The sequence below is a fragment of the Coenobita brevimanus genome, chromosome 8, assembly GCF_032717465.1.
Source record: "Coenobita brevimanus isolate Jiangsu-jjx chromosome 8, ASM3271746v2, whole genome shotgun sequence".
NCBI lineage: Eukaryota > Metazoa > Arthropoda > Malacostraca > Decapoda > Coenobitidae > Coenobita > Coenobita brevimanus.
The window spans coordinates 44,676,706-44,696,547 of record NC_136961.1 but is presented as its reverse complement, the minus strand read 5'-3'; the positions used below and the strand labels follow the sequence as shown (position 1 = coordinate 44,696,547).

At 47.7% G+C, this 19,842-nt stretch overlaps 1 protein-coding gene across 1 annotated transcript in view; it reads right to left on the bottom strand.

The window, feature by feature from the left end:
• LOC145407836 (uncharacterized) overlaps window positions 1-19,842 on the bottom strand; it is a 113,658-nt gene that overhangs the window by 53,571 nt on the left and 40,245 nt on the right. Inside the window, exons 3-5 of the mRNA XM_080278695.1 lie at window positions 14,142-14,216; window positions 11,209-11,214; window positions 9,370-9,518 (exon numbers count right to left, since the gene is read on the bottom strand). Coding sequence (XP_080134821.1) covers window positions 9,370-9,518; window positions 11,209-11,214; window positions 14,142-14,216 — 230 coding nt within the window. The remainder of the gene's footprint in view (window positions 1-9,369; window positions 9,519-11,208; window positions 11,215-14,141; window positions 14,217-19,842) is intronic.

The following is a 19,842-nucleotide window of genomic DNA, read 5'->3' as shown; positions in this document are numbered from 1 at the left end:
CTCTGGAATGTCAGAGAGAGAGAGAGAGAGAGAGAGAGAGAGGGGTCTGAAGGCGTAAACTAATAGTGACTAATGAAGTGGTAATTTGAACCAGGAGGAGGAGACTGAGTGACTGTGGAGTGGCAGGAGAGAGTGAGTGAGTGAGTGTGTGAGTGAGTGGGAGGGTGAGTGAGTGGTGAAGGTGTGTCTGTGGATGTGTGAGTGAGTGGGTGTGTGGGTGGGTATTTTTGTGGATGCGCGTGTGTGTGTGTGTGTGTGTGTGTGTGTGTGAGGGAGTGAGTCAGTAAGTGTGTGTGTGAGGGGGGGGTGAGTGAATGCGTGGACGATTGAGAGAGATTAAGTGGGCGGTAAAACAAGTAAGAGTTTGTTCCGCTTTGCGAGTGAGTGAGTGAGTGACCCAGTAAGTGACAGAATGAGTGAGCAATTATTCCCTTTGCGAGGTAGTGGTATTGTACATTAATATCCTTTTTATTAGTTTACCTTTATTAGTTTGCCCTCACATGGTCGGATCAACTCTAGCTCTGTAATCCGGCTCTCCCCAAGCGATTTAATTCAGGTGGTTGTGTCATAGGAGCCTGAGAGGAGTTGAGTGATGAGGTAGAGTAAGAGGAATGTAGAGTGGCTGAGGTGATGGAGATGAGGCATACGTGGGAGAGGGAGATGAGGAAGATGGAGATGAGGGAGAAGAGGGAGTTGGAGATGATGGGATAAGGTGATGGAGAAGAGGGTGTTGAGGATGAGAGAGATGAGGGACAAGGGGGAGTTGGGGATGAAAATGATGGAGGTGAGAAAGTTGGTGATGAGAGAGATGATTGAAAGGAGGTGAATAGATATGCCGGAGTGGAAGTGGAGGAGAGAGAGGTGTGTGGAAGGGAGATGTGATGGGGAGAAGGGAAGGGAAGGGCAGGGGAGGGGAGGAAAGGGCAGGTAAGGGCTATAAGAGTGACAGGTGTAGCATTTATAAAACTTCTGTAGCTCAGCTTACGTAAAAGATGATCTGTTTATGAATTTATCCTAACGCACTAATTCAACCAAACACTTCAAGCAAGAATGAACGATAAAGAAATACGATAAAACGAACTAATTTGAGACACCAGGCAACTAACACGGAGAGCAGGTCATTGTAAGAATATGTCAAGAACTTTAAGAACTTTTGTGAATACGGATTTAGGTGTCGGGTATCAAAGGGAGTGTAGCGGCAGAGGGAGTGATGATTTTGTTTACCTTCAGCACGGTTATAATTACTCGCGGCGGGGGCGGAGTCTGGGGCGGGGGAAAGGGCGGGGCGTCGGGGCAGGTGAGGGCAGGGTGGGCGGGGCTAAGGGACGAGGTGGGTCGTATTCCGATTGGCGTAAAAGGCTTCCTAGCACCTCTTCCTTAGCGATTTATTCTTCACTTTACACTTCACTATCCTCCTGTATGTTACTGATTAAGTCATGTCGATATTAAAACACTATAACACACGTGAGATTTTCAGGATATCATACAGACTAAATCGCTAAGGAAGAGGAGTTACGAAGCGCCGATCTCCCTAAATACAGTCCATAGTCTCAGTGGCAATTACGTAGTTCTAGTCAGTAATCCTTTTGTTTCGCTGTATTATTCTCTTAAATATTCGCTCGTGAGGTTGTGAAGTATTTTGTCACCCGTAGCGGAGGGAGTGGGGTGGAGTTGGGGTTTAGGGTTGGGGTGGAGTAGGAGTGGAGTAGGGGTGGAGTTAAAGGGTGGAGTTAGAGGGTGGAGCAGGGTGGAGCAGAAGTGGAGTTAGGGTAGATTATGGATGGGATCAAAGTGGTTTAAGGGATGCTTGGTAGGGGTGGAGTTAGAGGGTGGAGTAGGGTGGAGTTAGAGGGTGGAGTCGTGGTGCAGGGTAGGAGTGGAGTAGGGGTGCAGGATACGGGTGGAAGCAGTGGGTGGAGTAGGAATGTGGAGGCGGAGAGGATCCAGTTTGTGTAAATAATTGTGGAAGGTTAGGGCACATCCAAGAACCTGTTAACCCCTTCAGTACTTCAGTAACCTTAACCCCTTCAGTACTTCAGTAATCTTAACCCCTTCAGTACTTCAGTAATCCTAACCCCTCCAGTACTTCAGTAATCTTAACCCTTTCACACCGGGGACGTTTCTTATTATGTACTATAGCCACAGAGGATCGTGAAATAAGCTGCAAAAAGACGAACATTTTGGCCAAGTTAGAGTGAAAAGAGTACCGGAAAAGATGTCACCTGATTCAAGGGTATAAACTTTCAACTAGAACTACATCCACACCAGGGTTTGTGTAATAATGGTATAGGAGGCATCGTAATATCATTTATTAGCGATTTATTTTGCATAGAACACAGGTAGCATTTTCTTTAGTGGTATTTGTATCGTTTTCTTGTGCACATAGTATTAGTAACATGCATAATGATACTGAGGCGCTACATGCAGGATAAATCGCTAAGGAAGAGGTGCAACGAGACATCCAGAGCCACTTAGAATGCAACCCTTAATCACACTACTTAGCTTCCAGGCAGAGACACGGCTCCAGTTCCCACATCCTGGAAACACACTCACACCATCACATATTCACAGCCATGCCTCACAGCTCACCACATTCACCCATGCTCAACCACACTACCACATCCTCAGCCCCAACCACAGCCACACCACCACATGTTCTATTCCAGCCACACCTCATCTGTATACATTTCTTTTTACAATGACAGTGAAGGAAGGAGCCACAAATGAATAAAAAAATAATTCACACTCACCCTGCCATTCATTCACACTCACCAAACGTGTCACGCATCTAGTTACCTATTATAGTTACACTCACTTACATTATGACAAACCCACAGCCAGGCTCCACCACACAGCTTCTTACACCTTACACTCACAGTCCCACACCCACTGCATCCGCCCCATCATATACCTACACTACCACACCCACATCTACACACGCCTCCACAAACCCATCCACACTACCACATACCCAAACCCAACCACAGCCAAATTACCACATACCCACACTACCCCACCCACGTCAAACCACACCACATCCTTACTCCCACCTCCCTTGTACCACATACCCTTATACCCACCCCCACCCACCCCACCCCCACCCCGTCTTTGCTTGTTATTGTTGCTGGGTGCAGGTGACAGGTGGTGGTGACAGGTGTACAGAGGACCCCTGCTGTTCCACCCTTCCCACCCACCCCCACCCATTCCTTTCCCCCCCTCCATGCCCCCCTTTCCCCCTCCCTACTTTTACCTACACTCCCTCCCCCCCCCCTCCCACCTGCTTCACCGTCCCTTCCCTCCCTTTTCCCACTTTTTTTTTTTTAACCCTTTCCCCATCTCCCTCTTACTTCGTTTTCTCCCTTTCCCCTTTCTTCCTGATTCATTCTTTACCCTCTTCTCATTCAGTCTCCCTCCCCTTCTCCTTTCCCTCTCCATCACCCTTTCCCACTCCCTTTCTTTCCTCCCTCACCCTTTCCTATTCGCACCCCCTCCTGTACCCTTTACCCTCCCTCCCTCTTATTACCCTCACCCTGCAATCTCCTTCTCCATTTCTTTACTCTGAGCTTCTCTCCCTCCCTCCGTTTGTGCTCTCTCTTTCTCTTCCTTTTTACACCCTCCCTCTCTCCATTTTGCACCCTACCCCATCCTACCATCCTTTATCACTCAACACCTCTCACCAACTCTCTCTTAGGCTTTTAAAATTCAATCTCTTCCCCTCTCTTCTCTTTCTTCATATCTCAAAATGCAGCCTCTATCTTCCCTTCGTTTCCTGTCTGTTAGAAGTCGTAGCGAGAAGACTGGAACCTCTTTTGCTTTGCTATCCAATTCTTTTATTAGGATCACACTCGCCCCTTCCTCTGACCTTAATACACGAGAGGTTACTGGATGCACATTGTAAGTTCTGTGTATCTTTGTATGTAGGTGGGGACGAGTGTTTGGCTAATATATACCTCACCTCTGTATGCCTGTTACTTTCCCCTCCTTGCTGAGAGAGAGAGAGAGAGAGAGAGAGAGAGAGAGAGAGAGAGAGAGACTTGGTTTGTGTGCCCGCAGATGATGGTTCTTTGATACGGTGCGTCAGGGAGGAAAGTGGAATGGAAAGCGAACATTTATCCCTTTGTTAGGTTAAGTAGGCTAGGTTAAGTTAGGTTAGGCTAGGTCAAGGTAGGCTAGGTTATATTAAGGTAGACTACACTGAAACGGGTTAAGTTTGGCTATGTTAAAATAAGATAGACTCAAATTATTTACATGTCCTTTCATCACCTTTCATTTCCCCTTCCCCTCACACCTCCATAACCACTCATCACTTCCCTCATCTCTTTCACTTCCCTCGCTCTCTCATTCTCTCTCCCCTCTCACTCTCTCTCCCCTCTCCTCTCACAATCCTTTACTGCCCCTAATTCTCCTCACAACTTCATAAAGTCTACATAGCTTCAACGATCCACCTTCTTCTCCCCTCCTCGCTCCCCTCCTCGCTCCCTCCCCTCACTCGCCTTGCTTATCCTTCTTCCCTCTTCCTCACTTGGCGTCTCTTTCCCCTCTCTCGCTCTCCCTCTCTGTTCCAGTCCCTGCTTTCTCCCCTCTCTCTTTCCCTTACCTTTTCCCTTTCAGCATTTTTATTTCTCTGTCTCCTCACTCCTTCCTTCACTCGCTCTGCTTCTTCTTCCCTCCTTTCCTCTCTTTTTTGTTAATCCTCTTCCCTGTCTCTTCCCTTTCACTCCTTCCTTCTCTTTCCCTCACTACCTCCTCTCTCCTCTCCTCTCTTCTCCTCTCTTCTCCTCCCTCTCTTTCCATCACTCCTCTCTTTTCCCCTCACCTCTTGCACCCTTCCTTCTTTTTCTGTTCCTCTTCACCCCCTACCTTTACCCCTTCCCACCCCCCTCTCTCTCCCACTCCCCTCTCTCTCCCCTCATCACCCCCACGCCCTTCCCTCACTCTCCTCCCCACTCCATTCTCTTCCCTCACTCCACTCCCCATTTCCCTCTCCTCTCCCCTCTCCTTTCTCTCTCCTCACGCCCTCCCTGCTCTCCTCTGTTCTCTTTCCACTCCCCTCTCTCCCCTCTCCTTCCCACTTTCCTCTCCCCTCCCCTTCCCCTCCCCCTCCCCAGCAATCCATGTTAGTGTTGGCCTGAGTTCTGGCGTGATCCCCTACTGTACCGCTCGCTTTATGGCCTCTCTCTCTCTCTCTCTCTCTCTCTCTCTCTCTCTCTCTCTCTCTCTTTTTACACCTCGTTCTTCTCTGCTTCCTCTCACTCCTTCCTCCCTCCCCCTCATTCCTATCTCTCCCTTCCCTCCTCCTCTTTCCCCTCCTCTCCCCTTCCTGCTCTTTCTCACTCCTTTCCTCTCCTGTCTCTGCCAATCTTTCCACTTTTCCCTTCCTACTTTTCATCTCCCCTTCCTCCTCCTCCCTTCCCCTCCCTCCTGACGTCCCTTCCCCTCACACTTATCAAAACACCCATTTCCCCCTTCCTGTAATGTCTCTCCCCTTCTTTCCCCTCTTCATACCTTCTCCATCACCCCTTCCCTTTCCCCTCATCACCTCCTGCCTTCATGACCTCTGCTCACCCCAGTACTCCCCTCACTCACCCCTGACCTCTCCTCCCCTTCTTTCCCTCACTCCTTCTCCCCTCCCTCATCTCTCCTACTCCCTGCTTCCCTCCTTAACTTTCTCTCCCCCAGACCCCTACACCTACTTCCTTCTCCCCCCTTCCCTCTCACTCCCCCCCCCCCCCCGCGGCACAAGGGGTCAGACATAGGAGTGTTAGTGGTCATTCTGTAGAGCTTATGATCTTTGTGGCCGCTACCTACTCTCTCTCTCTCTCTCTCTCTCTCTCTCTCTCTCACACACACACACACACACACACACACACACACACACACACACACACACACACACACACACACACACACACACACCTCAACCTCCTTTGTCCTCACCTCGCCAGACCATCCACAGCGCTTCCATCTCCTCTTTTATCTCCCCTCAACCCCCTCCCCTCCCCTCCTACGCCCCCCACACCCTCCCCTAGCCCCCTCCTAGACCCCAGCACCCGCCCCTGAGCAGCTGGCGGCACCTCGTAAGACATAATCCCGGAGTTTGGGCTACGACAGATAAATCCAGGTAATCGCTGCTCTCGTAAAGTCGGCTTGTTGGCGGGGACGATGTGAGAAGGAGGAATGGAGCGAGGGAGGGAGGAGAGAAGGGAGGGGAGAGAGGGAGGGAGGGGAGAGAAAAGAGGAAGGACGGATGGAGGAAGAAGATGCTGAGGAGGTAAAGCTGGTTGTTGACGAGGATGATGTGTGAAGGAGAGACTGAGGAACAGAGGGAGGGACAGGGAGGGAAGTAGGGGGAGAGAAGGTAAGGAAGGAGAGAGGAGGGGGCAGAGGAAGGACGGATGGAAGGAAAGATGCTGAGAGAAGTAAGATAGTTGTTGACAAAGGAGATATATGAAGAAGAGACTGGAGAGTAGAGGGAGTGAGAGAGGAGGGAGGAAGGAGGGATGGAGAGGATGGAATAGGTAGGGAAAGGGAGGGAAGATATAGGAGAGACTGAGTAGGAGAGGAAGGGGAGGGGAAGAGGAAAGAGGAAGAAAGGAGGAGGCTGGGAGAGATAAAGAGGTTTGTTAGACGAGAGGATATGAGAAGGAGGGAGGGAGAGAAGGAGCGAGGGGAGATAGAAGGAGGGAGGGAGGGAGCGAGGGGAGATAGAAGGAGGGAGGGAGGGAGCGAGGGGAGATAGAAGGAGAGAAGAGAGAGACAGGCTAGGAGGAAGAGAAGGAGAGGTAGGGGCGTTGAGGAAGGAGTGGAGGAAACTGATAAGGAACGAAAGAGACAAAGAAGCAAAGAGGAGAAAGAGAGGGAAGTGCAAGAGGAAGGTTTATCTGAAAGAGAGAGAGAGAGAGAGAGAGAGAGAGAGAGAGAGAGAGAGGACTAAAAGCGGGGTATGTAAACGAGATCTGGAACATCCTTCGTCCTCCAAAGACGCTCTCTCTCTCTCTCTCTCTCTCTCTCTCTCTCTCTCTCCTCATTCACTTCTTTCCTCCTTTCATTTTATTTTGCCTTTTTTCTTCTCTTCTCTTCCTCTGTCCTTCATTCTTCATTCCTGTCTTCCTCATTTCCTCCCATTTTCTTCCTCCTCTCTTGCTTTCTTCCCTCCCCTCCCTTCCCTTCTCCTCCCTCCCCCTCTCCATTATCTCTCGTAATTGAGTGAGTCATTACCCCTGCTCCCTCCCTGTCCCTCCTATCCCCCTCTACTTACCCTCCTCTCCCCTATCCCTCTCCCTCCTTCCTTCTCTTATCCATCTCTCAGTCTCTCCTCCTCTTTTGTCTCCTTCTCTCCTCCCCCTCCCCCTCCTCTTCCTCTCTCTCTCCTTCCTTCTCCTCTGCATCTCTCAGTCTCCTCTCCTCTCTTCCTCTCTACACACAGTCTCCTTGATATCCCTCTTCTTTTCTTCCTCTCTCACGTATTTTCTGTTTCCACCATTTCCTCTCCTCCTGTTTATCTCCCTCTCTCCCTCGCGTCCCTCTGCCTGTCTCCTTCCTCCCTCAGTCTCTCCTATTCTCTTCTTTTCCTTTCCTCATCCCCCCTCCCCTCGATCCCCCTCTCTCCTTCCCTTTCTCTCCTTCACTCTCCTTCTCTTCATCTCTCTCTCTCCCCCTCCTTCCCTCTCCATATCCCCCCTTTCTCCCGTTCCTTTCCTTCTCCTCCCCTTCCTCTCCCATCTCTTAATGTCCCTCTCTTGTTAATCCCCCCTCCTCTCTCCTCTCCATCTCTCTCCCCTTTTCTTCTCTCCCTTCCTCCTCTCTCTCCTTTCCCCTCCCCTCTATCTCCCTGTCAGTCTCCCCCTCTTCTCCCCCTTCTCCTTCTCTCCCTCTCTTCTCCATCTCTTCCACTCTTCTTCCCATATTCCTCCCCTCTTTTTCCTCTCTCTTTCTCATTCTCTCTCCTTTGCTCCATCTCTCCCAATCTTCTTCCTGTTTCCCTCTCCTCTTCTCTTCCTCTTTCTTCTCTTCCTCTTCTCCATTTCTCCCACTCCTCTTCGTGTCTCCATCTTCTCTTCTCTATCTCCATTCCTCACCTCTTCTCCTTCTCCCCCACTTCTATTCTTTTTCTCTCCTCCTCCACTTTCCCTCTCCTCTTCTCCTTCTCTCCCACTCCTCTTCCTCTCTCCCTCTCTCCTCCCTCCCCTCCCCTCTTGCGTCCTCTCCAGTGACTTTATCTCGACCATTAATTCAGCTGTAAGGACGGTGGGGGCGGAATGTCCTTTGATTTAGCGGAGCGGGGAGGGGGAGAAAGGGAAGGGGAGGGGGAGAGGAGGGAAGGGAAAGGGAGAGGGAGTGAGAGGGGAGGAGAGGGGAGGGACGAAAGGGGAGAAGAGGGAAGGGGGAGTGGGAGGGGAGATGAGAGGGAAGGTAAGAAAGAAAGAGGTTAGGAGGGAAGGGGAGAGAGAAGGTTAGAAAGAAAGGGGAAAGAGAGGGGAGAAAGGAGGCGGTGAGAGGGGCAAGAGAGAGAGAGAAAAAATGAGGGTGAGGGGAAAGGAGATGGGGGAGAAGAAGGGAATGGGAGGGGAGAGGGGAGGGGAAGAGGAAAGTGGAGGGAGGAGAGGGGAGAGGTAAGGATGGAATATACAGTATATGATAAGAAGGTAGAGAAGGAAGCAGAGATAGACGGGAGGCGTGGGGAGGAGGAGGAGGAGGAGAGGAGGAGGAGGAGGAGGAGGAGGAGGAGGAGGTGGAGGAGGAATTGATAAGGATGAAAATTAGGGGGAATAGAAATGGAAGATTATCAGGAGAGAGAGAGGGAGAGAGAGAGAGAGAGAGAGAGAGAGGTAAGGCTGCCACTAGTGTTTATATTGGCCTGTTAAGAACCCCATTAAACCTGTATTGTATCTCTCTCTCTCTCTCTCTCTCTCCACATAGAAAACCCCAACACACCCCGCTTACCTGTGTCTTTGTAATATTGAGCAGCTTTGAGAGATAGAGAGACAGACAGAGACAAAGAGATACAGACAGACACACAGAGGCCCCAAACACACTCTTGACCCACCTGCGTCTCTGTAACATAGAGGAGCTTTGACAGACAGAGACAGAGACAGACACAGAGAGACAGAGAGGAAGATAGAGACAGACAGAGACAAAGAGATACAGAGACATTCTCATAGAGGCCCCAAACACACTCTTGACCCACCTGCGTCTCTGTAACATTGAGCAGCTTTGACAGACAGAGACAGAGACAGACACAGAGACAGAGAGGAAGACAGAGACGATAGAGAGGAGGACAGAGACAGACAGAAACAAAGAGATGCAGAGACAGAGAGAGAGACAGAGCCAGAGACACACACGGAGGCCCCAAACACACTATCGACTCACCTGCGTCTCTGTAACATTGAGGAGTTTGGCCATCTCTGCCCTCTCTGAAGACGACAGATATTTCTTGACCTCAAACTGTCGCTCCAACTCGAAAATCTGTCGCCCGGTGAAGGTCGTTCTTGCCTTCTTCTTCTTACGGTCGTTCGCGCCTGAGGGAGAGAGGGTGGTTAGGGTTGGTGGGGAGAGAGTGAGGGAGGGGGGGAGGAAAAGGTGGAGATAGGGAGGGGTGGTGGTGAAAGGAAGGTGGAGAAATCGAAAGGCAGAAAGATAAAATACAGGTTGAGGTAGGTTGGAGGGTTGCGTGCGTGTGTGTGTGTGTGTGTGTGTGTGTGTGTGTGTGTGTGTGTGTGTGTGTGTGTGTGTGTGTGAGAGAGAGAGAGAGAGAGATGCTGCAGTTCAGTAATGGTGGGTGGAAATCCGCGCTAAGGAGGTGAGTAAGAGGAAGAGGAGTGTAAGAGGAGGATATTATAGAGCTTCCTGACTAAGTGTAAGAGGTAAGGAAAGCTCTTGGATGCAGAGAGAGAGAGAGAGAGGGAGAGAGAGATGGGGGGAAGCTAGGTGAACGTGAGAGGCTGATTACACTAGCATAGAGATGAGGGGGGAGGGAGGGGGGGGAGGGGATGTAAATGTTGGGGAGAAGAAGAAAATGAAGAGGAGGAGGAGACGGAGGAGGAGGAAGAAGAAGAAGAAGAAGAAGAGGAGGAGGAAGAAGGAGGAGGAGAAGAAGAAGACCTGTTTTACGCTAAGGTAGCCTAAAATTGATATCTCTCCATCTTAAATTCTCAGTTGTAACAATAGATTAGCAATAGACTATGATGCTAGTCACGAAGAAGTGCCATGGAAATAATGTGGAGCTGTAGTATTGTCTTTTCCACTACGCTGTGTGAAATAAGCTGCAAATGGACGAAAATCTGGGCCAAGTTAGAGTGAAAAGAGTATAGCACTATTTTTTCAATTATTTGTGCCTGTGTCTATCCTGCCGTCCCCCCCCCCTACCCCTGTCTGCCGTTTCTAAGCGAAGGGATAGAATTAGAAGAAGGAGGATCAGGGTTGGATTGACGTGGGGCAGACAAGCGAAATTAAGCGTGAACGATGAGAGTGAGGAAGTGAGAATGAGGGACGTGAGTGAGTGACTAAGTTAAGTGAGAGAGATGAAGAGCGTGAACTAGAGGGTGAATTAGTGAAGTGAGTGAGCAAGGATGAAGAGAATGAAAGACAGTGAATTAGTAAAGTGAATGAGAGAGAATGGAGAGCTGAGAGGAGAGGAGAGTGAAAGTGGGATGTAACCCGTTGACGGAGAGATATTGAAGGGCAGTCAGTAGGAAAGTAGTTGTGGGAGTGGAAGTAGGCTAGGAGTGACTGTAAGTGAGAGTGGGAATGGAAATGTAAGTGTGGTTGAGAGTCGGCGTGAGAGAAGTAGGGGAATGAAACGAAGACTGTGTTGAGTTCGAGTGGAAGGGGAAGTGGAAACAGGAGTGAGAAAGGTGAGAGTAAGTGAGGGTAAGAGTGGGGGAGTGTGGGGGGTGAGGGAGTATAAGGGGGGAGGGAATGAGGGCGAGAGTGAGGGGTGGAGAGAAACAAGCGCGTAGGGGTGTACAAAATAACAACCCACACACACGCCAGTAACAAAAGGATGAAAAAGAGGGTGTGTATAATGAAAGGGTTATGTTATGCTATCACACACACACACACACACACACACACACACACACACACACACACACACACACACACACACACACACACACACACACACACACACACACACACACACACACTTCCTCTCTCACCCTCTCTCTCTCATCTGCACGTCGCCCATTTGCCAAGTTTCTTCCCCACCATTAGCTCCCCTTCCCGGTAATCACCCCATATTTACTCATTTGCTCTCTCTCTCTCTCTCTCTCTCTCTCTCTCTCTCTCTCTCTCTCTCTCTCTCCCCCACCACCATGCTTGTGAATAATACAGAGTTTGTGTTGTTGGATGACTCTCCCCTCGACACTCACTCCTCTCATGCTTCTCTATAATTCCTTCGCTCCCTGCCTTTCATCACCACCACCCTCCCCCCTTTCCCCTTCCTCCCTTTCTCCCTCACACGCATGCGCTGCTTTTGTTATTGTCTGCTTCGTTTTAAGAGCAGCTTGTTTGAAGACGTTTGGAACTATCATTCAAGCCATTAATTCTAAAGGATCCATTTTTGTGTGATATTCTTTTTACTCTTCACCCCTATCCATAATTCCAGCCCATCCCGCCTATTCCTTTGCCCTCCTTATAGATAAGTAAATGAATAAATTGATAAGAAGACTTGGAAGAGTAAGAAAAAGAAGGTGATTAAGGAGAAGAAAAATAAAGAGACTAAGAGTAAGAAGGTGATTAAGAAGAAGAAAAATAAAGAGAGTAAGAGTAAGAAGGTGATTAAGGAGAAAAAGAAAAATAAGAAAACAGTAAGACTAGCCCCCACACTAACCAGAAGACGAATCCAGTGTCTTGCCTCCAGATCCTAGCAAGTCATTGTGATTGAAATGCAGTGGAAGTGAAAGTGCACCTAATTATTCCCCTCATTTACCTGTCAATTTGGTCTTCTTTTGTCTACCTGTCTGCCTGTCTATTTGTCTTTTGTTTACGTGTCTGTTTGTCTTCCTTTGTCCACCTGTCTACCTGTCAATTTTGTCTTCTTTTGTCCACCTGTCTATTTGTCTTTTGTCTAGGTGTCTATTTCTTCTTTTGTCCTCCTGTCTACCTGTCAATTTTGTCTCCCTTTGTCCACCTGTCTATCTGTCAATTTTGTCTTCTTTTGTCCACCTGTTTACCTATCTGTTTGTCTTCGTTTGTCTACCTGTCAATTTTGTCTTCTTTTGTCCACCTGTCTACCTGTCTGTTTGTCTTCATTGGTCTGCCTGTTTCTTTTGTCCATTACCAGGTATTTCAAAGGTGTAAGACCCTTATTATGTTTCTCTGCCCATTGATGATTCTGATACGATGCGTCAGGGAGGAAAGTGAAGGACATGCCCCAAGTGTGAAACAGAAGTGGAAGTGTAAATGAACTTTTGTCCATTACGAGGCGAGGGTAGTTAGTCGCCAGATATATCCTAAATTCAGTTCACGTTTCCTGATTTATTTACATTACTATCTCCTTAACACACACACACACACACACACACACACACACACACACACACACACACACACACATTTCTCTCTCTTTCTGTGTGTGTGTGTGTGTGTGTGTGTGTGTGTGTGTGTGTGTGTGTGTGTGTGTGTGTGTGTGTGTGTGTGTGTGTGTGTGTGTGTGTGTGTGTGCTCAATATGACACACGTGCATCAAAACACCTGAGATACAACGCCAACAAAGACGTGCAATTATATGACGGTAAACAGAGCAGTATCGCGATGAGCCAACACACCTGTCTTTAAAATCCCTCAGAGGTGAAAGCAAGGGTGTTCAGAGAGTGCATACCTCCGAACAAGCCAGTATCATTCCCCTCTTGACCTTTGACTTTCATTTTATTTTTTACCGTTTTATTACCTGTTCTTTGATGTTTTTTTTTTTAAGCTGTTTAGTTCAATAGTTTTTATAATACTAATAAACACACACACACACACACACACACACACACACACACACACACACACACACACACACACACACACACACACACACACACACACAGAGCCAAAAACATTACTTCTTTGGCGGAGGCAATTGTGGGACAAACGAAAACTGATGGATGGGCAGAGAGAGAGAGAGAGAGAGAGAGAGAGAGAGAGAGAGAGAGCGTCATCTGATAAGACCTTTTCAGCAGGAGAGATCTTTATTTACTATCTCTTTATTGACCACTCTCTTCCGTCTCTACTCTCTCTCTCTCTCTCTCTCTCTCTCTTCACATCCATCTCTTCTGTTTGTCTCCTTTCTCCCATCTCTCCCCTCTTTATCTCTCTTCTATCCCTCCTCTTTTGTCTCTCTGCCATCCCTCCCCTCTTTTCTCTCTCATCTCCCTTCTCTTTTGTCTCTCTCCCATCTCTCCTCTCTTTGTCTCTCTTCCATATTTCCTCTCTTGCGCCCCTGTCTCCTGCTTTCTATCTCTCTTCCATCGCCTCTCTTTTCCCCCTCCCGTCTCTCATTTTCCTTTCACCTTCCCTCACACACTGTTTCCATCACATTCATTCGTCCACTCCCCTCCTTCACTCATATTTCTTCAGTCATCCTCTATCAAGTCTCCCTGTTATGCTGCTCCTATCAGTCTTTATCGTCATTCCTCTCTGCCTCCCTCCCTCACCCTTCCTTCCACGTCCTTTACCGCCCTTCCTCACCCTTTCTGTCCCTCCCTTCTCCTTTTCTCTTCTTCTCTCCTCCCTTTCTTTCCTTTCCTCTTCCCTTTCTCTCCTTCCCTCTTCCCTTTCTCTCCGTCCCTCTTCCCTTTCTCTCCGTCCCTCTTCCTTTTCTCTCCTTCCCTCCCCCATTTCTCTCCCTCTCACCTTTTTATTCATCATTCTATCTCTGTCTCAAACATTCTCTCCATGTGTCTGCCTATCTTTCCTCTCACTCCCGTCTCTCTCCCACTCTTTCCTTTCACTCTCATCTCTCTCCCTCCCATAATTTTTCACCCCTTTCCTTCACCCCTCCAGCCTTCCTTCCCTCCCCCTCTCCCTCCATCCTTACATTCCCTCCCTATCTCCCTTCATCCTTACCATCCCTCCCCCTCTCCCTCCATCCTTACCGTCCTTCCCCACCTCCCTCCATCCTTACCATCCCTCCCCCTCTCCCTCCATCCTTACCTTCGTCATGTGATAGTGGACCAGGTGACGTGTCCCCTCCCTCTTTCTTTCTCTTCACGCCTCCCTTCCCATCACCTGTAATAGAAAAAAAGTCATTATCATCATCATTATCATCATCATCATCGTCATCGTCATTATCATTATCATCATCATCATCATCATCATCGTCATCGTCATTATCATTATCATCATCATCGTAATCGTCCTGGTAGTCATTAACATCATCTTTACCGTCATCTTCGTCGTCATTGTCATCATTGTCATTATTATTTTCATCGTAACCGCCATCATCGTCGTCATTATCATCATCATCATCATCATCATCATTTACTTATTTCCATCATCAATTACGTATTTCCAGTATATGTCCATCTATCTATCTATATCTGTCTCTTTATCTATCTCTCTGTCCATCATCATCATCATCATCATCATCATCATCATCATCATCATCATCATCTTTCTTATTTCCCGTACCAGTTGTTTTTGTCACGTAATCATCAGTATCCCATCACCACACTCCATCCTCACCCTACCACACATTACCACACCACTTCATACCCCCACCAACACTTTCCACACCACACCACATGCACATATCACCACATTCTCCTCACTCACCAGACCACACCAATCATACCTCACCAACACCCTCCAAACCACACCAGCACCCTCCACACCACACCACACCACACCAGCAGCCTCCACACCACATCACACCACACCACACCACATCTAATTACACCCCACCAACTCTCTCCACACCACAGCAACACCCTCCACATCACCCAACACCACACCACACCAACACCCTCCACACCACACCCCACACAACACCATACCACACCACATATAATTACACCCCACCAACTCCCTCCACACCACATCTCATCCCACCCACATTCCCCCCTCCCTCCATCACCCCGCCACACTCCACCACACCCCCACACTAGTTCCGCCTCTGTGCGACGCATCCAATTGTAACTAATAAGTGGAGCTTATATATTTGTGGTGAATTAGTGACTACCCGCAGCCCCCACCCCGGCAATATACCCTACACCACACCACCACACCACACCACACATCACATCACACTCACACACCACACCATACCACAGCACAATACCATATCCATACAGCACTGTACCTCCACACTAGAACACTTCCTACACCCCCACACCACACAACACTGCACCTCCGCACCACACCACACCACACCACACCACAACACCACACATCACACTCACACACCACACCATACCACAATACCATATCCATACCGCACTTTACCTCCACACTAGAACACTTCCTACACCACACCACACCACAGCACCACACACCACACATCTCACTGCACATCCCGTGGCCTATCCTCCTTCCACGACTGCCCACGTCCTCACTGTCTCCCACGCCAAAGAATTTTCTCCCACGCTCATCCTTCACGCCCTTGGATCCTTATTTACAAAGAATCTTAACCATATTTACGATAAAGAAGTATTTAGGGAAGTTAAGGATTACCAGAGACTTTTCAGAAAATTAATAGGAATTGTTTTGCTCGTCTCTTTTCTTTTTTCCTTTTTTCTTTATTGTAGATCAGTAGAAAATTATCTGGTGTAGTTTTTGTCGTTTCTTCTCTCTTTCTTCTCCCTCTCTCTCTCTCTCTCTCTCTCTCTCTCTCTCTCTCTTTCTTCCATTCTTTCCTTTTTCTTTCTTTCACCTTTTTTTTTAATTTGTTTTATTTTAGTTTGCTTTTGAAGTGTTTGTTATGAGTAAAGATAAATGTAAACAAACGATCTCGTACATACACAACTTATGGCCATATTCTTAAAGGCTTAGGAGGCTTCGTGGCACCCCTTCCTGAGCGATTTATTTTGCTTATTGTATATTAAGTCTCATTCTCTCTCTCTCTCTCTCTCTCTCTCTCTCTCTCTCTCTCTCTCTCAGCATTATTATATCCACCTCTTAACCTGAACTAAAAATCTTCTTAAATACACCATAATGTGAGGGAGAAGGCCGTATCGAATTTCGGAGCATCTTTACCTTAGCGATTTATTTTGTACTTAACACCGTAATATATCTCTTGTATGCTGTCCGTATCTTTTTAATATCGACATAGTGTGCGTCAAGGTACAGGCGGTTATTGGCATGCGATACGCGGGGTGGTGGTACAGTGGTTAGCATGTGGAACTCAGAATCGGGAAGACTCGAGTTCGATTCATGGGCCCATCCCTCTCTTACTCCAGCATCATTCCCTCTCCCCAGACTTCTCTATTCCCTCTCTCCCCCCACTCCCTTCCTCTCCCTCTCCCCAAACTCCTTTATTCCCTCTCTCCCCCCACTCCCTTCCTCTCCCTCTCCCCAAACTCCTTTATTCCCTCTCTCCCCCCACTCCCTTCCTCTCCCTCTCCCCATACTTCTCTATTCCCTCTCTCCCCTCACTCCGTTCCTCTCCTTCTCCCCAGACTTTGTTATTCTCTCCCCCCCCCACTCCCTTCCTCTCCCAGGTCCTTCCCCTCCCCTCGTACTGCCTTCATTCCTCCCTCCGTATCTCCCATCCCTCCCTCCTACCTCCTCGCTCCTTTTCTCACTCCCATCCCTCCCCCTTCCCCACTTCCAACACACCTCCCCCTCCCTGCCTCTCCCACACCCCTCACTCTTCTTTTTTCCCCACTCCCATCCCGCCCTCACGTCCTTCCGCCTTCCCTCCCTCACACCCCTCTCCCTCCCTCCTTTACGTCCTTCCCCCATGCCTCCCTCACTCCCCTCTCCCTCCCCCACCCCCCGCCACACCCGGTAATTGTCTAGTTGTAAGTAAATAATTACCAATTTGGCGGCGGGCTGGTCTGAGTGTGTTGGGGGCAGCCGGCCGGGGGAAAATCATCATTATGTTAATAGGTCACGCTTGGTGGCCGTGTGTGTGTGTGTGTGTGTGTGTGTGTGTGTGTGTGTGTGTGAGAGAGAGAGAGAGAGAGAGAGAGAGAGAGGAAGGTTGGTGTTTTATAGGAGGGTGGTAATGGTGGCAGTGATGGTGATAGTGGTGGTAGCGGGTTGGTGGTAGTTGTGGTAGTGATGGCAGCGGGTTAGTGGTAGTGGTGGGAATGTTGGTAGCGATGGTGGTTGGAGGGATGCGTCATGGTTGGCTGGTGCCGCGGGATGGTTGTGGAAGGAAGATGGTGGTAGTTGTGGTGAGACAAGATGGTGGTGGTGATGGTAGTTGTGGTGAGAGATGGTGGTAATAGTTGTGGTGATAGGAGGAGGCTTATTAGAGGTCTATAGGAGGCTTCTTAACACCTTTTCCTTAGCGATTTATTTTACATATTACACCTTTGCATTCTCCTGTACAGTACGTTATTAATTTACACAGTATTAATAGCGACTCTGTATCATTAACCTTCAAGGGGATACTGAGGTGTAATGTGCTGAATAAATCGCTATAGAAGAGGTGTTAAGAATCTCCAAAGCCACCTAGAATACTTCCCAGGATGTGGTCGAAGAGATGGCATTACACACAGCACGTGATTTTGGGCGCCCCTTACCACCACTGGGAATTAAACTATCTATCTATCTATCTATAGCCCGACGCCCTAATCCCGCAAAGGGTGGCCACAGACAAAACGCCTCCAAGTCGCTCTGTCACCCACTATTTGACTACACTCTCCCCAACTCACTCCCCCCTCCCTCATATACCTCTCAACTTCATCCCTCCACCTCATCCTCGGTCTACCCCTCCCTCTCCCTCACTCCACCTCACCTACATACACCCTCTTGGTCAGTCTTTCATTCTCCATTCTCTCCACATGTCCAAACCACCTCAGTGTATTTCTCTTAATCTTCTCAACCACGTCCACCTTGGCCAAAATGGGTTTACAGAAATGCATTGTATTTACCCGGCCTAACAAACTGAGATGCCCTTTTTTTTTATATATTTATTTTTTGAATGGAGTGACTCGATTTGACTTTTTTTTTAATTAACCTGACGCTGTTTTTTTTTTTTTTTTTTTTTAAGTTAACCAATATTCTCTCTCTTTTCAGGTAATGGTAATATTTGCGTATCTTTTTTTTTTTTTTGTTAGTGAAGAAGTGACTATTTTTATTTACCAGACGCTGTGGATTTTTTCTTTTAAGGTAGCTAACATTTTCTTTTTCTTCTCAGGTAAGGGTGATAATTGCATAGTTATTATATATATATATATTTTTTTTTTTATGGAGGAATGATGTGATTTTTGTTAAGGTGACATTGGGGATTTTTTTTTTTTTAAGGTTAAGTAATATTCTCTTTCCCTTTTTTTTTCAGGTAAGGGTGATATTTGCCTAGTTATTATTATTATTATTATTTTTAATGGAGGCGTGATGTGATTATTGTTAAGGCATTGCTGTAGAGTTTACTATTATTTTTTTGTAAGTTAATCCATTCTCTTTCCTTTTTTTTTTTTTTTTTTAGGTAAGGATGATAATTGTATATATATATATATATATATATATATATATATATATATATATATATATATATATATATATATATATATATATATATATATATATATATATATATATTAATATTTATGAAAGAGTGACGTGATTTTTAACTTCATTTTTCCTTTTTTCTTTTACAGGTAATTGTGGTATTTGCCTAACTGCGGTAACTACACAACAGCACTTCATTGACGCCTTGTGCTGGTAGGTGTGGTGCTGTGGGTGTGGTGGTAGTGTGATGGTGGCAGGTGTGGTAGGCGATAATCAACCAGGTGAAGGAAGTAAAGGGTGTGGTAGTTGACAGTCGGGTGTGGTACTTGTGGTAGTTGACAATAAACTCGAGTGGCAGTGGTGGTAGTTTTGGTACCGGGAAATAAGTCAGACCATTAGCATCGGCACTCGTAAATTTAATGGAGTCTGGTTATAGATTACATAGCCCTTTCCCTGATGCCTAGGTTCTCGTGCGTTCCATACACATGTCACCACTTTCGCACTAATACCCACCGTCCATGTTGAATACATACTAAGGCTGTGGAGGGCTATTGTGATGATATTAGCGGAGGTGAGTTTATGACATGGTGGTGTGTCTTGTGGAAAATCCGTAAGGTCTGCAATGATGAAGTTTAAGGAGCAGAGACAGTGTTGGTAGGGGCGATGGTGGTTGTTGGGAATGTTGGTAGGGGCGATGGTGGTTGTTGGGAATGTTGGTAGGGGCGATGGTGGTTGTTGGGAATGTTGGTAGAGGCGATGGTGGTTGTTGGGAATGTTGGTAGGAGCGATGGTGGTTGTTGGGAATATTGGTAGGAGCGTTGGTGGTTGTTGGGAATGTTGGTAGAAGGAGCGATGTTGATTGTTACGAATTTTGGTAGTAGGGAGCGATGTTGTTGTTGGGAATGTTGGTAGTAGGGAGCAATGGTGGTTGCTGCGAATGTTGGTAGAAGGGAGCGATGGTGGTTGCTGCGAATGTTGGTAGAAGGGTGCGATGGTGGTTGTTGCGAGTTCTGGTAGAAGGGACAGTGTTGGTTGTTGCGATTGTTGGTAGAAGCGAGCGATGGTGGTTGTTAGGAATGTTGGTAGAAGGGAGCGATGGTGGTTGTTAGGAATGTTGGTAGAAGCGAGCGATGGTGGTTGTTAGGAATGTTGGTAGAAGGGAGCGATGGTGGTTGTTAGCGAATGTTGGTAGTAGGGAGCGATGTTGGTAGTAGGTGATGTTGGTTGTTACGAATGT